The sequence below is a fragment of the Camelina sativa genome, chromosome 2 (assembly GCF_030686135.1).
Source record: "Camelina sativa cultivar CO46 ecotype springtype chromosome 2, ASM3068613v1".
Lineage (NCBI taxonomy): Eukaryota > Viridiplantae > Streptophyta > Magnoliopsida > Brassicales > Brassicaceae > Camelina > Camelina sativa.
The window spans coordinates 30,962,979-30,977,833 of record NC_141881.1 but is presented as its reverse complement, the minus strand read 5'-3'; the positions used below and the strand labels follow the sequence as shown (position 1 = coordinate 30,977,833).

General features: G+C 36.7%; 4 protein-coding genes across 15 annotated transcripts; 1 reads left to right on the top strand and 3 right to left on the bottom strand.

The window, feature by feature from the left end:
• Positions 1-1,447: 1,447 nt before the first annotated feature.
• LOC104744208 (uncharacterized) lies at positions 1,448-5,962 on the bottom strand. The gene is made up of 9 exons (XM_087492760.1): positions 5,840-5,962; positions 3,838-5,497; positions 3,521-3,747; positions 3,117-3,449; positions 2,786-3,032; positions 2,578-2,706; positions 2,274-2,489; positions 2,063-2,186; positions 1,448-1,979 (listed from the first exon to the last, which is right to left on the bottom strand). The coding sequence occupies exons 2-9, from the start codon at positions 5,395-5,397 to the stop codon at positions 1,738-1,740; spliced, it is 3,078 nt and encodes a 1,025-aa protein (XP_087348886.1). The 5' UTR covers positions 5,398-5,497; positions 5,840-5,962; the 3' UTR covers positions 1,448-1,737.
• A 54-nt stretch (positions 5,963-6,016) lies between these two features.
• On the top strand, positions 6,017-8,221 carry LOC104744207 (zinc ion binding protein). Of its 12 annotated transcripts, none has more exons than XR_015585033.1 (10): positions 6,017-6,253; positions 6,348-6,418; positions 6,564-6,642; positions 6,724-6,798; positions 6,897-7,011; positions 7,092-7,149; positions 7,218-7,302; positions 7,398-7,542; positions 7,639-7,762; positions 7,868-8,221. XR_015585033.1 is itself a non-coding variant. In XM_010465215.3 (10 exons), the coding sequence occupies exons 1-10, from the start codon at positions 6,137-6,139 to the stop codon at positions 7,938-7,940; spliced, it is 930 nt and encodes a 309-aa protein (XP_010463517.1). In that variant the 5' UTR covers positions 6,062-6,136; the 3' UTR covers positions 7,941-8,221. The 12 variants fall into 12 exon arrangements, 4 of the variants coding, with proteins under 4 accessions (XP_010463517.1, XP_010463519.1, XP_087348867.1 ...); XR_015585030.1 differs by having other exon boundaries at positions 6,062-6,253; positions 7,222-7,302; positions 7,474-7,542; XR_015585031.1 differs by having other exon boundaries at positions 6,062-6,253; positions 7,222-7,302; positions 7,450-7,542.
• An 856-nt stretch (positions 8,222-9,077) lies between these two features.
• LOC104744206 (putative xyloglucan endotransglucosylase/hydrolase protein 6) lies at positions 9,078-10,592 on the bottom strand. Its single transcript, XM_087475385.1, has 4 exons — positions 10,272-10,592; positions 10,085-10,185; positions 9,796-9,992; positions 9,078-9,667 (listed from the first exon to the last, which is right to left on the bottom strand). Exons 1-4 carry the CDS (start codon positions 10,531-10,533, stop codon positions 9,283-9,285), a joined length of 945 nt encoding a protein of 314 aa, XP_087331511.1. The 5' UTR covers positions 10,534-10,592; the 3' UTR covers positions 9,078-9,282.
• A 1,005-nt stretch (positions 10,593-11,597) lies between these two features.
• On the bottom strand, positions 11,598-13,726 carry LOC104744205 (cysteine desulfurase, mitochondrial). Its single transcript, XM_010465213.3, has one exon. The coding sequence runs from the start codon at positions 13,336-13,338 to the stop codon at positions 11,977-11,979; it is 1,362 nt and encodes a 453-aa protein (XP_010463515.2). The 5' UTR covers positions 13,339-13,726; the 3' UTR covers positions 11,598-11,976.
• Positions 13,727-14,855: the final 1,129 nt, after the last annotated feature.

Sequence of the window (14,855 nt, the reverse complement as noted above, 5' to 3'; positions counted from 1 at the left end):
TTTTAAAACTGCACGGCCCAATACGTATTGATGCCTAAAGCAAATTATAAAAAAAAATTGATAGTAAGAAAAATAATTATAAAATGACATCTATATGATTATTCATTTGTCTTAGTCTTAGTAACACTCTTATTTAGGTGAATTTTTTCAGAGTAATTTTTGTACATATTATTTAATATATTCTTAATTTTCTTTAAAAAATGTTATAAAATATGTAACAGGTTATAAAATTTAATAAAATGACAAAATTCATACTCACGGTGACTAATTTGAATTGATATATGTGGTTCATATTTGTTTAATTCATTAATACATATATAGCCACTTAATTATAATCATGTAGTATTAAAATTGTACCTAATAAAGCATTTTTCGTGGATCCAAAATCAAAATTTAATTAAAGATTTGATAGGGATGTGTTATATATCTAGCAATCATAATATAATTCAATAAATTTTCTAGTTACGCTTATTATCCACGGCAACTGAGATTAAGTAACAAGAAAAATCATTTCCAGCTAAGTTGATCCTATAATTTGTGGTTTAGAATATGTACTTAGAAGAAATGGTTTTGATGTGAAATCTTCCACTATAAGACCAGTCGTGGCCAATACTCACCATACTAGAGTTAGTACATCTATAATTAATCTAATCACTAACAAAAGAAAAAAAAATCTTATACTATTAGTTTATAAAATAATAAAACAATATTTTCGAAATTATTTAACAGATTTCATTTATTGTTTTAGAAATTTTAGGAAACAATAACAAACAGTTTAGAAAATTATATAACTTAATTTTATTTATAAAACTAAGATTAAATATTTGCATCCTTAAAACTAAGATTATATAACATATAAATTTTAAAACTAAGATACAACATTGTTTATATTTTAAAAATATAAACTATTATATCTAATTTATTAAATATTGCACATCAACTCAGTGACATCTTCTTAAAATTTATAAGATCAAAAATGTTATATTTTACTCAAAAATGTTATATTTTTACTCTATATAGTATATACTAGCCTAGTATATACAACTAAAAAATATTCAAAAAGTTAAATTGAAATTTCTAAACACAAACACTTTTAATACATGTTTTTTTTTATTTTCTAGATTTTAGCAAATTTATATAATTCAGGGATTTGAACATTGTATTATGTATCGAGTCAGAAATCAGAGTATGAAATTAAGTAAATTATATGTAAAAGATTATGAAATATATAGAATAAATCAAATAAAATTATTATTTTATAATTAATAAATTACAGTAAAATTTATATAAATATTTTCAGGTAACTATCTATTCCTTCTTGTTAAACTGGCGTCATATTTTTTGGATCTTATTGTATAAACATACTCCCTAGTCTTTTGTGATATAAGATAAAGTTGGTCAACTTCGGTGTATTGTACAGTAGAATCTTAACCTTGGATTAGGTTAGTTAAGCAGACACGAGACAGAGAGGTAGATTATTTTTCTAAAACTCTACAGTACAGAAGAAGTGAAGAACAATAATCTAAAGAAGAAGAAAAAAACAAGCTCCTGCGTTTTAAACGAAACAAGTATAAATAAACTCCTTTAATGAGATCAATATCTAAATGGTTGCATTAGGGGATCGATTCTCTTGTAGCAACCATCTGTTTATTTCCAGTGGCACTTTTGGGTAACCAAAGATTCTCACCTGTATCTTTATTTTGTTGTCTTTCTTTATACAGTCTCAAGCTGTCTTTTCTAAGGGACGACGGGGGTGATGGGTTCAGGCTGAAGAGCTTTCTTCACAAGATCAGTCTGCTCCTTAACATGAAGCTGGTAAAATCCTGTCGCTGTAGCAGCTGAAGGAAGACGACCAACATATTTTATGTCGTTGAAGTTTCCTCTTTGCAGCGCTTTCATCGCGGTGCAAAGCCTTGGTGCTATGTATTGGTATCCTCCCATGTTCATCGGCTCTTCTTGACACCACACAATCTCTGCATCTGTAAAACACAAGAACAAGTTATTCAGAGAATTCCACATTCAACCAAAACCATTAAACACAATCCTGAGTTTCGACACCTACTTGGATATCGCTTTAGTTCTCTTTGAATGAGATCATAAGGGAATGGGCAAAGCTGCTCTACCCTGCAAATGGCTACATCCTTTGTTTCAGACTTCTTTCGCTCTTCGTCAAGCTCATAGTAGATCTGATTCATCAACATTTACAAGTTTTAAATTTCAGAATGTCAAATCTTTGTTAGCAAATGAAGCAAAAACTTGGTCGTTTTGTTTACCTTCCCAGAGCAGAGGACTAGACGTCTTATACCTTCTTCAAGATCAGAGTGATCACTTTGATCTTTGATCAACCGTTTAAATCGAGTTCCTTGCTTGTCAAAACCAGGATGTCCTTTTACATCGTCGAATTCCGAGAGATTAGATACACACTGTTTGTGACGAAGCAAATTTTTGGGAGCCATCACTATAAGAGGCTTGCGGAAGTCCCTGTGTATCTGCAAATGGATGATATCAAGTGTGTATGTGTGTGAAGTTTAAAAGGAAAAACGTTGCAACCTTTTAGACACTTCGTATTAGTTTTACCTGTCGACGCAGAACATGGAAATAGTTGGCAGGTGTCGTAACATTAACAACTTGCCAATTACATTCTTGAATCTGCTTACGAAGAGTTGGATCCATCTCAGGGATAACATAGGGATTGTCATCACTCATCTGCAGTTGAAATTTAACAGATGAATACAAAAATTAGAGACAAACTTAATGGTGAGTATTTATTGGTTATATAATATACCTGAAGGAAACGTTCCAATCTTCCACTGGAATGTTCAGGACCCTGACCATCATAGCCATGAGGAAGTAGAACTACTAGACCGGTTTGACGGAGCCATTTGGCTTCCCCACTGCTAATGAACTGATCAAACATAACCTGTGCGCCATTAGCAAAGTCTCCAAACTGAGCTTCCCATATTACCAGAGAATTGGGATTCTCCATCGAGTAACCTAGTTCGAATCCAAGAACACCAAATTCTGAAAGAGAACTGTATACACAAGAACGTAACTGTGAGGATCATGCAATAAAAATTGAAAATATGTTACCATATCTAGAGATTCACAAAACATGCCTGTTGCTGACAGTAAACATTTCAGGGTCTTGGTTCATTGTCAGGTGATCTAAGGGGCAATATTCCTTGCCGGTTTCTTGATCATGAAGTACCGAATGTCTATGACTGAACGTTCCTCTTTCAACATCTTGACCACTTAGCCGAACGTGGTTGCCTTCCACAACCAGTGTAGCAAAAGCAAGAGCTTCTCCTAGTCCCCAGTCAATGCCTTCTCCTGATTCAATCATTTGAGCACGTTGTTCATAAACTCTTTTCACCCCTCTGTGTGGCTTGAAGTTCTCTGGGAAAGTTGAGATTGCCTTTCCCACATTCTTTAAAATCTCTGGCTTCACTCTGCAAGAAAACAAGGAATAAAATAGACAAAAAAGTAATGACAAACTTAAATAAAATGTAAATGTTCATACCCAGTGTTTCGGACCCTAGAAATCTGCTCCGGTGACTTGAATCCAGTCCAATGACTTGCCAGCCAGTCACGTTTTTGGGGAATATAATCTTTACTTGCCCCAAATTCTTCATTTAGGATAGAACTTACTTTCTTTTGAATGTTATCAATATCTTCTTGGGTTACCTTTCCAGATTCCAAAAGCTTTTCCTGGTAGATTTGAAGCGAGGAGGGATGACTGCGTATCACCTATCAAGTACAAGAGAAGAAATCCTGAAAAAACTAAAATGGAAACTGGAATTGATGAAAAAGTTATTTCCTAGAACAACATAGGCAGACCTTGTACATTTTTGGTTGGGTGAAGGATGGTTCGTCTATCTCGTTATGTCCAAAGCGACGGTAGCATACTAAATCAACAACAACATCAGAATGGAATGTCTGGCGCCACTCGGCAGCAAGCTCACATGCATGCACAACTGCTTCAATGTCATCCGCATTAACATGAAAAATTGGGGCACTTAAAGCCTTTGCAACATCAGTGCAATACTGTGAAGACCTTCCTGCCCTGGGATCGGTTGTGAAAGCCACTTGATTATTCACCACAATGTGCACTGTTCCACCAGTACAGTAGTTCGGAAGTGCACTAAGATGCAGAGTTTCATATACCACACCTTGTCCGGCAAAGCTACCATCCCCATGAATCAAAATACCCATGTTCTTTGTTCTGTTCTCGTCTTTTGTGTAATATTGTTTCGCTCTTGTTTTACCCATCACAACAGGATCTACTGCTTCCAAGTGACTGGGATTTGCTACCAAAGACAAGTGGAGATGTTTGCCTCCTCTAGTTGGGCGATCATAAGATGTACCCAAGTGGTACTTCACATCACCTGTTCCAGTGTAGAGCCCAACTTCATCTACTGGCCTAGTACCCCCGCTAAACTCACTGAATATCTGACGCAGAGGTTTTCTAACAACATTACCCAAAACATTAAGCCGACCCCTGTGAGGCATACCGATAACTATGTTCTCTACCCCAAGATCTGCAGCCCTATCAAACATCTCCTTCATGCCAGGAATCAAAGACTCAGCACCTTCAAGTCCAAATCGTTTAGCCGTGGTCCACTTAGAAGCCAAGAAATTCTCAAACTGTGTGCTCCAGGCAAGCCTATCATAAATAACCATCCGACGCTCACTATGGTACTGTCGAGGTGTTGGTGTCTCAATCTTGTCTCTCAACCAGTTACATTTTTCTCTATCAGCAATGTGCATGTACTCATACCCTATAGTCCCACAGTAAGCCTGCTCAAGCCTCGAGAGTATAGCCCTTAGTGTTTGAACGGGACGGTTCTCAGAGAGAAAACCAGACATCCTCCATACACCAAGAAAGAACTCCCGATCAAGATCAGCCTCACTAAACCCATAAAGACCTGGGGTAAGATCCTCAGGAATCTCTCTCTCTTCCAGACCCAAAGGGTCAAGCTTGGCCTTCATGTGACCATTAACCTGGTAAGCTCTAACTAGCAACAACAAACGCATGCTTTCTTGAATGGTTTGCCCCGAGATACCAGGCGAAGTAGAAGCCTGACCCACGAAATTCCGAAAGAAGTTATCCCAAGACTCATCAACACTGTCGGGATCAGCTTCCCAAGCTCTTTGTAGCTCCTCTAGATACACACTGCTTGTCCCATCTAAGAAACTATCAGTTAGCTTAGAAAGTGGGACAGGACGTGGCACAGGTGCAGCAGACTCTGCCTTTGATTTGAGTATCGTAGAGTGAAAACATCTGGTTTGAGAAGGTAAAACCCTTGTTCTAGTAGCATAAGAACACCACTGAGACTGAGACAGTGTCCTTCTTATGGCAAGCTTGGCCACAGAGGAACCAGTTCTAAACCAAACCATAACTTTTTTAAGTAATCTATGTTAAACAACAAATCATACAGCCAGCTAGCCCCAGACTCGCGAATTATCTCAATCGTTTTTGTTTTTTTCTTCTCTAAACCTGAAAATAAACCATTAAACAACAACACAATAAAATACTCAAAAACAAAGAAAGTAAACAAGTAATTAATGGCTAAACGAGTAATATATCTCATGCAAAAACCAAAAAAATAGAATTCTGTAATGATTATAACACATCAATTCCACAGTTTCTCAGCGATCTGATTGATTCAGATGATCGGAAATTAAAAAAACTCCTAAATATATGGCTCAACAACCTTCGTTTCACAGAAGTTTCCTCAAAAAAAAAAAAAATTAACATGATAAACAAAAATATGAGGAAATTAAAAAAATAAAAGAAGATCAAGCAGGAAGATTCACGAGGAAGGAGAAGAAGACGAACCTGGATCAAAGATGGGGGAGACTCCTCATCAGTGAAGTGGCTTCTTCTACATGACAGAGAAAGAAAGAAAAGAAAAGTAAGTGCACCGCCTCGTAAAAAAAACCCATGTTTGGCTACAAGGACAAGTATATACCTTATCCAAATAAGCTATTAATAGACGAAAGAAAAAGAAGACTCGGGCCGTTAATAAGATTTATATTATAATATTGGGCTTTTCGGCCCAAATTGTAACACTCGAAACAGCAACTCCAAAAGTTGCAGAAGTTTCAGAGCTTGAAGATGATCTGAGTTGAGTAGATGATGAAGATGAATGCTTCTTCTGGTAACAATTTATCTCAGGAATGTATAGGAGGGCGTGCAAGATGTGAGGAATTAGCCAAATCGTCGTCGTTTTACCGCATTGTTTACACGGAGGTTAGTTTAATCCATCCATCTTGTTTCCTTCTTCTTCAACAATTATCCAATTTTTTTGGTTGATGAACGAAACTGCTGAATTGGTTTTGGTTAGATTGAGGAAATTGGATGGGAACCGCTAAGGAGATTAGGTGGAGATTTAACGTATTTCAGCTTTCACATTCTGTAAGCTTCCAGAAAAATTAGGGTTTTATTGGCTACTAGAATGGTTTATATTTTGAATGTGGCTCCTCAATCTTCGTGTGACTTGTTTAAGCTTTGTGTTCTGAGCATTATCATCATAACCATCATCATCTTGTTGTATGTACAGAGATAAGAAGGGAAGAGCACACATTTTAGAAATTCAACTGGATAGAGACTATCCTAAATCTCCACCTTCTGTTTCCGCGGTTCGTTTTGTTTTTATCTTATGTTTCCTTTCACTCTCCGTAGTTTCCGGAATTGCTCGGTTAACTTTTGCTTGACGCCAGGATGTGCCGTATATGTTTACTTTAGAATGGTCTGCAAGCTCAAGATTGAAGGATGTGATGCACCAATTCCAAAAGGTAGCTTGCCTTTAACAACACTTGCTACATTTCTCTCTTTTGTAAACCACTAATCAGCAAAGTGATACATAAAATTGGTTTCTTTTTGTTTTAAACAGCATTTGGACAATCTTCAAGAATTTTGGTCTGTCTTGGACGATATTGACAAGTCTCTCTGCGTTGTTGATGTTAAGCAACCATCTCGTGCTTCTTCTGTCCGTCGGATTCATGCTGGTATATAACACCTTTAAACTGTTTTAGTTCTGTGTTGTAACAATTCAATTTTGTCTATTTACTTGTTTCATTTTTCTTAGGGAATGACTGCATCATCCTTGTTCATATCGACTTCAACGACCCTAAATCCCTTCCAGAGTATGTTACTAAGCACACACTTATAATAACCTACTTGTCGACATTTTTCTAATAGTGAATTTGCTTAGACAGGTGCCGGTTTATTGGTCCTTTGCCTCCAGCTATGCATATGAACAACTTACATACGTCATGGAGAAGAAATAGCAAAAAATGGTACAAATCTTTTGTCTCTTCTCTTTAGTATTGGCAGAATTAGAAAAAGTAAGCTTTATGGATTGTTAAAAGCAGGAATCATGATTAATTATTAGTCACACAGGTCAAAGGAAATATCATTTCGTGAGAACCTCGAATGTATTCTAGGTACTGAGCTTCCAAAGCCTCCAGGTCTCCAAGAGGAGGATGATCATCAGCAAGTTGAATGTGGAATCTGCTATGCGCAGTTTCTACCCACAGGTGATTTCTCAAACCGAATAAAAAATTGATTTTTCATAGTTCAGAATAATAACTTCCTCTGATGGTTCACTAACTGCTCATTTACTTTAAAACTAGATGAGGAGCTTGGAGCTAGAAGTGGGACGCCAACAGACTACACATGCGAAAACATTAGTTGCAATAAGTCTTTCCATAGTCTTTGCCTCACAGACTGGTTAAGATCTATCACAACAACAAGACAGTAAGTAGAAACTCTAATCACTTTACCTCACATAGCAACACACACACACACACACACACACACAAGCTTTATACTCAAGCTCAAGTATGATCCAATTTCTTGCAGGTCTTTTGATGTTCTGTTTGGGAACTGCCCTTACTGTTCAGACCCAGTCGCAGTTAAGATCAACAACAAATAGAGTAGAGGAACCATCAAAATTAGGCAGCTGGTTCTGAATGTTCAAATGAAACGTGATACAAAGAGAAAGAGTTAGTACAGACTAGTGAGACTAGAGAGTGATGAGTAGTAGTGGAGTAGTGAGGACAAAACTCCCTTTTTTACTATTTTTCTTCTGTACGTTTAAGATAGAACTCAAGTAGCTTTCAAATAAGAAATGTGAATGTACCTTCTTTTTTCCTTCTGGCCACTCAATTCCAAAGACTGTTCTATCAATCACCATCAATGTGGAGTTCCTAGCAATAACTCTTTTACTTAGTAATTTCGAAGAAGAAAAAAAAAAAGAGGATTTGAATGCTATTATTTGCCTTTTTCTCCACGGCTGCATCCTTATTCTCCAGCTGTACTAGTACTGTCGGTGGCTTAATCAATCTATGTTTAAGAACTTGTATAATCTAAACAAATTAATTACTCTATGTACTAAACCAATCAAACCAACCAATATTAAGTGGTTCAATCTTAGAGAAGTTTAAGATAGAAGAGATGGAATTATGAAGGTGAAACTTTTTTTACTTACTGGCTAGTAGATAAAGCTCACACCACTCTCGACACTATGCTAGTAATGCTACTCTTTCTTTACAGTTTAGATCATTCTTTTCTTTGTTTTCTTTCTTCTAATAAGTAGTGATTTATATTATCAAAATGTAAATCTTATCATCTTAGAAGTGCATTCAAATAAGAACATCATATAATTTTGAAAAGGGAAGGGCCAGATAATTTATTGAGGGGAAAAGCTCAATGAGAACTAGTTCGATTCTAAAGTTGAAAAAAAATTAGATATTACATCCAATCCCAATAAATTTCAAAATGGTTTTCTTTGCAACATATCTTAATGAGTTTTACATTATTTCAACAAGTTCTGAACTTGATAAGACATTTTCTTACTACTGTTAAATGCAAATCTGACGCCTTTGCTGGAAATGGGACCATATAGCCTAAACCAATAATATCTGACCTTACTGCAACAAATCCTGATAGCTTTTGAATTCTTTCATTATATAAAAAGTGTTTAGCTTATCAAATATGTTTGTAAACTGTAACGCTAAAGAACAAACATTACAATATTTATATTATATCACATAATGACTATCATTTATCATTTTGTTCGCAAATATCCATGTTTATTATAAATTTTTAACCACAAAAATAAGCATTATACATCTATACACATGGCGCACTAATTAAGTACGTCTGCACAATTGCACAAAAGGACAATACAATCCACATCTTTCCCACAATTTTTTATATAAAAATTCTCGTACAAGACGAAACATGATCATTGTAACGTACGTATGGTATTATTTTCAAGCACGACACTCGGGTGGTGGGACTGGAAACCTAGCCCGGTCGGTACAATAATCATAAACCATATGGTTTACTCTAACCCATCGGTAACGGCGAGCTTCGACGGCGTTAAGCGACTGATAAGCATAACCTTCCCACCAATTGTGAGGGTTCGATGGACAAGAGGTTGGTCCAGGAACAGGACAACCTTCGATGTCGAAATCTTTGTAATAAGCGTAGAAGGGAGCTTTTTTCCAATCAATCTTCTCTAATCCACCACGTGTCGCCCAATCATCGGCTTCCCATAATGTTGAGTAAACTCCCATAGGTTGTGATGTTGGGTAAGCTATGTTCTTGGCTTCATTGTTTTTGTATTCTCTTATTGGCACATCGTCTACGTAAAAGCTGATTAACCAAAAAATTACATAAACCAACGTGCTAAATTAATTTTTTCTCCAAAAAATAAAATGGTAAAAGTTTTGGAAACAGTAAATGTTGAATCTATTCGAAAGTTGTATAAGAGAGAAACTTACACAATGTGTTTGTGTGACCATAAGATAGTGTAAGTGTGGAAATCCAAAGCCGGGTCGAACCAAAGATTAACTCTTTGTTCTCTATCTCCTTTACCATGAGCAAATATGTTTGTTTGTACTGAGTAAGGTTGACCACTTCGGTTTCCCAAGAACTCGAAATCTAGCTCGTCTCTCACCGTGTTCGTATCGGAGTTCATCTATAGATAGACACATGAATGAATATTAACCGTTAATGTTTCAAGAAGATGGTATATATGTTAGTGTAGATACAACCATTTTGTAGACTTACGTAGAAGGCGGTGACCGTACCGGCAGAGTCTCCGGGAATAAGTTTGATCTTCATGCTCACTCGTCCGAATAGATACTTTCTTTTGGAAGCAAATCCACATCCTTTAAAAGACAAATACGAACATGTGAGGGTATGTTATAACTTACAACATAAAGCCTAATGTTATGTGATATTTATGTGTGTATACCTGTGCTCTGGTCAAGGACAAGCTGGATAGCTTTTCCACCGTCCATTTGGCGGATGTGAGATTCCGACCATGCGGCTTTGAAATCCTCGGCGAATGTCGTAGGCCGAGCAGAACTACGGATGAACATTACCGCAAAGAGAGTAAGAATGCAAAGAACATAAGTATCGAGAAAAGAAGGGAAATATATCTTAGCCATGGGACTTTGTATTTTAAAACAAATGTCTATATTTCTACTTGTGAGTAGAGAGTGATAAGTGTGCATGTATGTATTTATACACACAAATCCATTATTTTGTTGCCAAACCTTATCATTGCCAATGGGCTTTGCGGATTTAAGACGCTGACGTGGACGGTGTCATCGTAACACAAAGAGACATGGTTTAGCTTTTTCATACAGCAAACTGCAAGCCGTCTCTCTTGGCCTACTCATTTAATCATCTAAGTCTTAATTTTAATTCTAAAAATTGACCTAAAATTTGATGCAATTGAAAATGCAAGGATGAGAATGGTTATCGTCTTGTATTCATATTTGCAAACTAAAATATTAATCAGCCTTAAATTGCGGTTCCTTTTGATAAACGTTATGAGGTTTCTACTCGTCTAAGTACACTACAGCTACTATACTATACACCATTGACACGCCTAATTTAAAGGGTATTAACCATCATTTGATCACCTTCTTTACAAATTAGCTAAAAGTAATGACTATAAAGCTTGCAATTACCAAACATTAGTTAAATGTTTCTCTTCCTTCTTTCTTTTTTACATATATTTAATTAGAAGAAGAAAAAAAGAACAATACGAAGAAATGTTAAGGAAGAGTAAGGTATATGAACGTGTGGTTTATAAACGTGAAGGGATGTAACGTCTCAATCGAAGGATGGTTGTGGTATACAACATAACCTATGGTTCTAATTATTTTGGCATAGAGAATTTATAAGTTGAGGTTTTGTATCCATTGGATGCTTCCCATGGGCCACCTACGACCTACAAAAAATACTTGTTTCTATCCAAATTTCAATACAAAAAAAAAAAAAAAAAAAAATCAGAAGAATATAAAAATTTATTACATAATTCAGATCACATATTTGAGTTTTGTAGCAAAGGTCGACTCGAGTCGAGTGTACCAAATCACATGGGATAATTATAATAATGGTCTACTTCGACTTAACATCAAGGTAAGAACATTAATAGTATATAGGTCCCTATAGTCGTGATGTTTAAACTAAAAACATTCAATAATACATTTGCTGTCCTCTTAATTTCATGTTTTGTTTCTTAGTGACTCGCCGACATTGAAGAGGTGAAAACATTCATCATTTTGAGTGAGGAGAAAAAAACAGAAAATAGTAATATTGAACGAGAATTACAGAAACGAGAGAAAAAAACAAACAAAAAAACTTGTGTATTACCTTAGTACGGGTAATAATAAGCTATTAAGGTTCAGAACACCTAGAATTTAATAGTCCACAAAGGATCACAAACCAGAAAATAAGTTGTGTTCCTGCTCTGCTTTATTACAAAACCACACAAGAAACTATCACTTGGTATCTCTCTAGAAAGCAATATAGATAACTTACCAACATAACATAGTAAGAACTCAGGATCCAGATCATCGTCCATACTAGCATCTCAGCATGGCTCATACCGGGTTGAGCACAGACCGGAGTTTCCTCCCCTCACGGTTTGAGTGGAAACTGTGGAATCAGTGTTGAGACCATTGAATGTTCTTGATATCGATACCTTCTTTAACCATTTCATAAAGAGGGCTCATTTCCCTCAACTTCACAACCTGTTTAACCGTAAGTTCGACAGCTTTATCGATCTCTTCCTTGGTGGTAAACCTACCAATCCCAAACCTAATCGAAGTGTGAGCCATGTCCTCATCCACACCCAAAGCTCTCAACACATACGAAGGCTCCAAACTCGCACTAGTACAAGCACTTCCACTAGACACTGCAACTTCCTTCAACCCCATCAACAGACTCTCTCCTTCAACATAAGCAAAAGACAAATTCAGATTCCCTGAATATCTACTCTCCATTGAACCATTCACCACAACACCATCAAGCTTCTCTCTAATCCCATTGAGCAACCTCTCCTGCAACCCTTTAATCCACTTCTCATCATACTCCATCTCCTTCATAGCCAAATCACAAGCAGCTCCAAACCCAAGGATTTGCTGCGTAGCCGCAGTACCACTACGCAAACCCCTCTCCTGACCTCCACCATTCATCAGTGGCTCAAGCCTGATTCTCGGCCTCCTCCTCACAAACAAAGCACCAACACCTTTTGGTCCATAGATCTTGTGAGCACTCATTGACATCAATCCAATATTCCACTTCTTAACATCAACAGGTATCTTCCCAATAGCTTGAGCAGCATCAGTATGAAACGGAACGTTATGCTCTTTACAAATTTGACCAATCTCCTCCATAGGCTGAACCACACCAATCTCATTGTTTACAGCCATAATAGAAACTAGCCCTGTGTCTGGCCTAATAGCTTCTCTCAACATCTCTAAATCGACTAATCCATCAGTTTTCACAGGTAAGTAAGTTACCTCAAAGCCTTCTTGCTGCAAATGCCTACAAGAATCAAGTACACACTTGTGCTCAGTCTGAGTAGTTATAACGTGCTTCTTCGTGTCCTTGTAAAAGTGCATCACTCCTTTAACCGCGGTGTTGTTCGCCTCCGTTGCGCCGGACATGAAAATGATCTCCTTGGGTGAAGCTCCGATCAGTTTCGCGACCTGGATTCGTGCGACTTCGACGGCGTTCTCAGCTTCCCAACCGTAGAGATGCGTACGCGAGTGAGGGTTACCGTACTCATTGATACCAGAATCATTCATCGCATCGAAGACCCTAGGATCAATCGGAGTCGTCGCTTGCATATCTAGATAAAGAGGCCTACCTGAAATTCGAACTCCTTTCATCATAATCGATTCATCCTCGTAATCGGTAGTAGTAGCAGCTGCGGCGGTCGATAGGTGGTGACGCCGGGAAACAACGCCGTGTGGTTTGGATAGAGCTCGGCGGATTGTGGAAGTAATAGCCTTAGACGCCATAGATTCTAAACCTCGGCTCGCGGTTCTTACGAATTTTTCTCTGGTGGTTGAGTGGATTGATTCTCTTCGACTGCTTCGTGGAGAAGAAGAAGCGAAAGGTGAAGACGATAGCGTCACTGGCGGTTTCGTCACGGAGGAAACGTGGTCGTCTCTCAAACCCTAAACTGGAGACGGTGAGAAAGTAACCAAGTCTATGAGAAACAGGCCTGCTAATATATAATGGGCCTATAGTTTGGCCCAATACTTTTTTCTTATCAACGAGGCCCTTGTATATCAGCATCATTATGAACAAAAACGAAAAGGATGAAGAAGCGATAGATGATAAATACGATAAAAATAGAGTGGACTTAGGTCTTTACACTATTTATAGGAATATATTATGACGGTCATATCTTATGTGGTTTTCAACTGTCACAAATTTCCTTTTTTTCTATTTTCTCATATTTTCCTATTTTCTTTTTCTTTTTTCCTAAAATTAAAATTAAGAACAAGATAAGGACAAAGTAATTAAAATTAAGATTTAGATATCGAATCCTAGGAGGGAGCAAACGATGATGATCGATCGGGTCATAAATTTGCTTCCAAAAAACCTGCAAAAGACAAAGATGAAGAAAAAACTTACATATTTAGAGACCGATTAATTAAAAAAAGAGCGAAAAGTAAAAAATCGCGACATGAAATTGATCAAAGACATATAAATACCAAAACCGTAGAAGAGGAAGACGAAGACGATCGGCATTGAAAACAAATCATGTGATGATCGGTTTTGAAAACAAAATCAAATAAAGAAGTTTCGGAAAGTATATCACACCACTCACCATAGTCGCATACTGACTCCGTCGTAGCAGTCATTAAAAACAAAAAATGAAAAAGATGAAGAAACAGCTGAGAGATGATAAATACATTAATAAATAAAGTTGATCTAAGTCTTTATATTATTTATAGGAATATATTATGACGGTCACGATTTCATCTTATGTGGTTTTCAGCAGTCACAAATTTCCTTTTTTTCTTATTTTCCCCTATTTTCCTTTTTTCCTTTTTCTTTCTTTGAAGAGGAGCTGGATTACGAAAAAACTTATAACAGTTTAGTAATTAAAACGTCGTTGTATGAATTTTAATTAAAAGTACAACCAAACAACAACATGGACCGAGTATTAATGGGCTGGGCTTAGTATTATACCACCATATTGAAATTTACTTATAAAACGTTGTCGTTTCAATGTACACACAGACAGTCATACAGTTTATTTTATTGAGGAGCAACGCCATTGATACGGAAGCTATGCTAATCTATAAAAAAACATGATTACTTACATACATCTAGTGCAAGCAACCTCATCCGAAACTTAACAGATTTATGAAATTCAAGACTCCCTACACACCTCTCAATCAAAATAGAATGGGGATCAGCCACTATTTACACACAATATTTCCTACTACCACTTCAGTGAATCTTATATTACATGCTCAGTTCATGTTACACAAATAACAAGGTCGTTTTGTATTTGTGTGTG

What these genes read in the sequence shown, in the direction of transcription:
- LOC104744205 (XM_010465213.3), bottom strand. Translation starts at nt 13,338, where the DNA reads ATGGCGTCTAAGGCTATTACTTCCACAATCCGCCGAGCTCTATCCAAA.
- LOC104744206 (XM_087475385.1), bottom strand. Translation starts at nt 10,533, where the DNA reads ATGCACACTTATCACTCTCTACTCACAAGTAGAAATATAGACATTTGT. An exon ending in TGTCCTTGACCAGAGCACAG is followed by an intron (nt 10,186 to 10,271) that starts GTATACACACAT and finishes TGTCTTTTAAAG; the next exon opens with GATGTGGATTTGCTTCCAAA. An exon ending in TGGTCACACAAACACATTGT is followed by an intron (nt 9,668 to 9,795) that starts GTAAGTTTCTCT and finishes TTGGTTAATCAG; the next exon opens with CTTTTACGTAGACGATGTGC.
- LOC104744208 (XM_087492760.1), bottom strand. Translation starts at nt 5,397, where the DNA reads ATGGTTTGGTTTAGAACTGGTTCCTCTGTGGCCAAGCTTGCCATAAGA. An exon ending in ATGTTTACTGTCAGCAACAG is followed by an intron (nt 3,033 to 3,116) that starts GCATGTTTTGTG and finishes TTGTGTATACAG; the next exon opens with TTCTCTTTCAGAATTTGGTG. An exon ending in AGAACTAAAGCGATATCCAA is followed by an intron (nt 1,980 to 2,062) that starts GTAGGTGTCGAA and finishes TGTGTTTTACAG; the next exon opens with ATGCAGAGATTGTGTGGTGT.
- LOC104744207 (XM_010465215.3), top strand. Translation starts at nt 6,137, where the DNA reads ATGATGAAGATGAATGCTTCTTCTGGTAACAATTTATCTCAGGAATGT. An exon ending in TGATGCACCAATTCCAAAAG is followed by an intron (nt 6,799 to 6,896) that starts GTAGCTTGCCTT and finishes TGTTTTAAACAG; the next exon opens with CATTTGGACAATCTTCAAGA. An exon ending in TGTCCGTCGGATTCATGCTG is followed by an intron (nt 7,012 to 7,091) that starts GTATATAACACC and finishes CATTTTTCTTAG; the next exon opens with GGAATGACTGCATCATCCTT.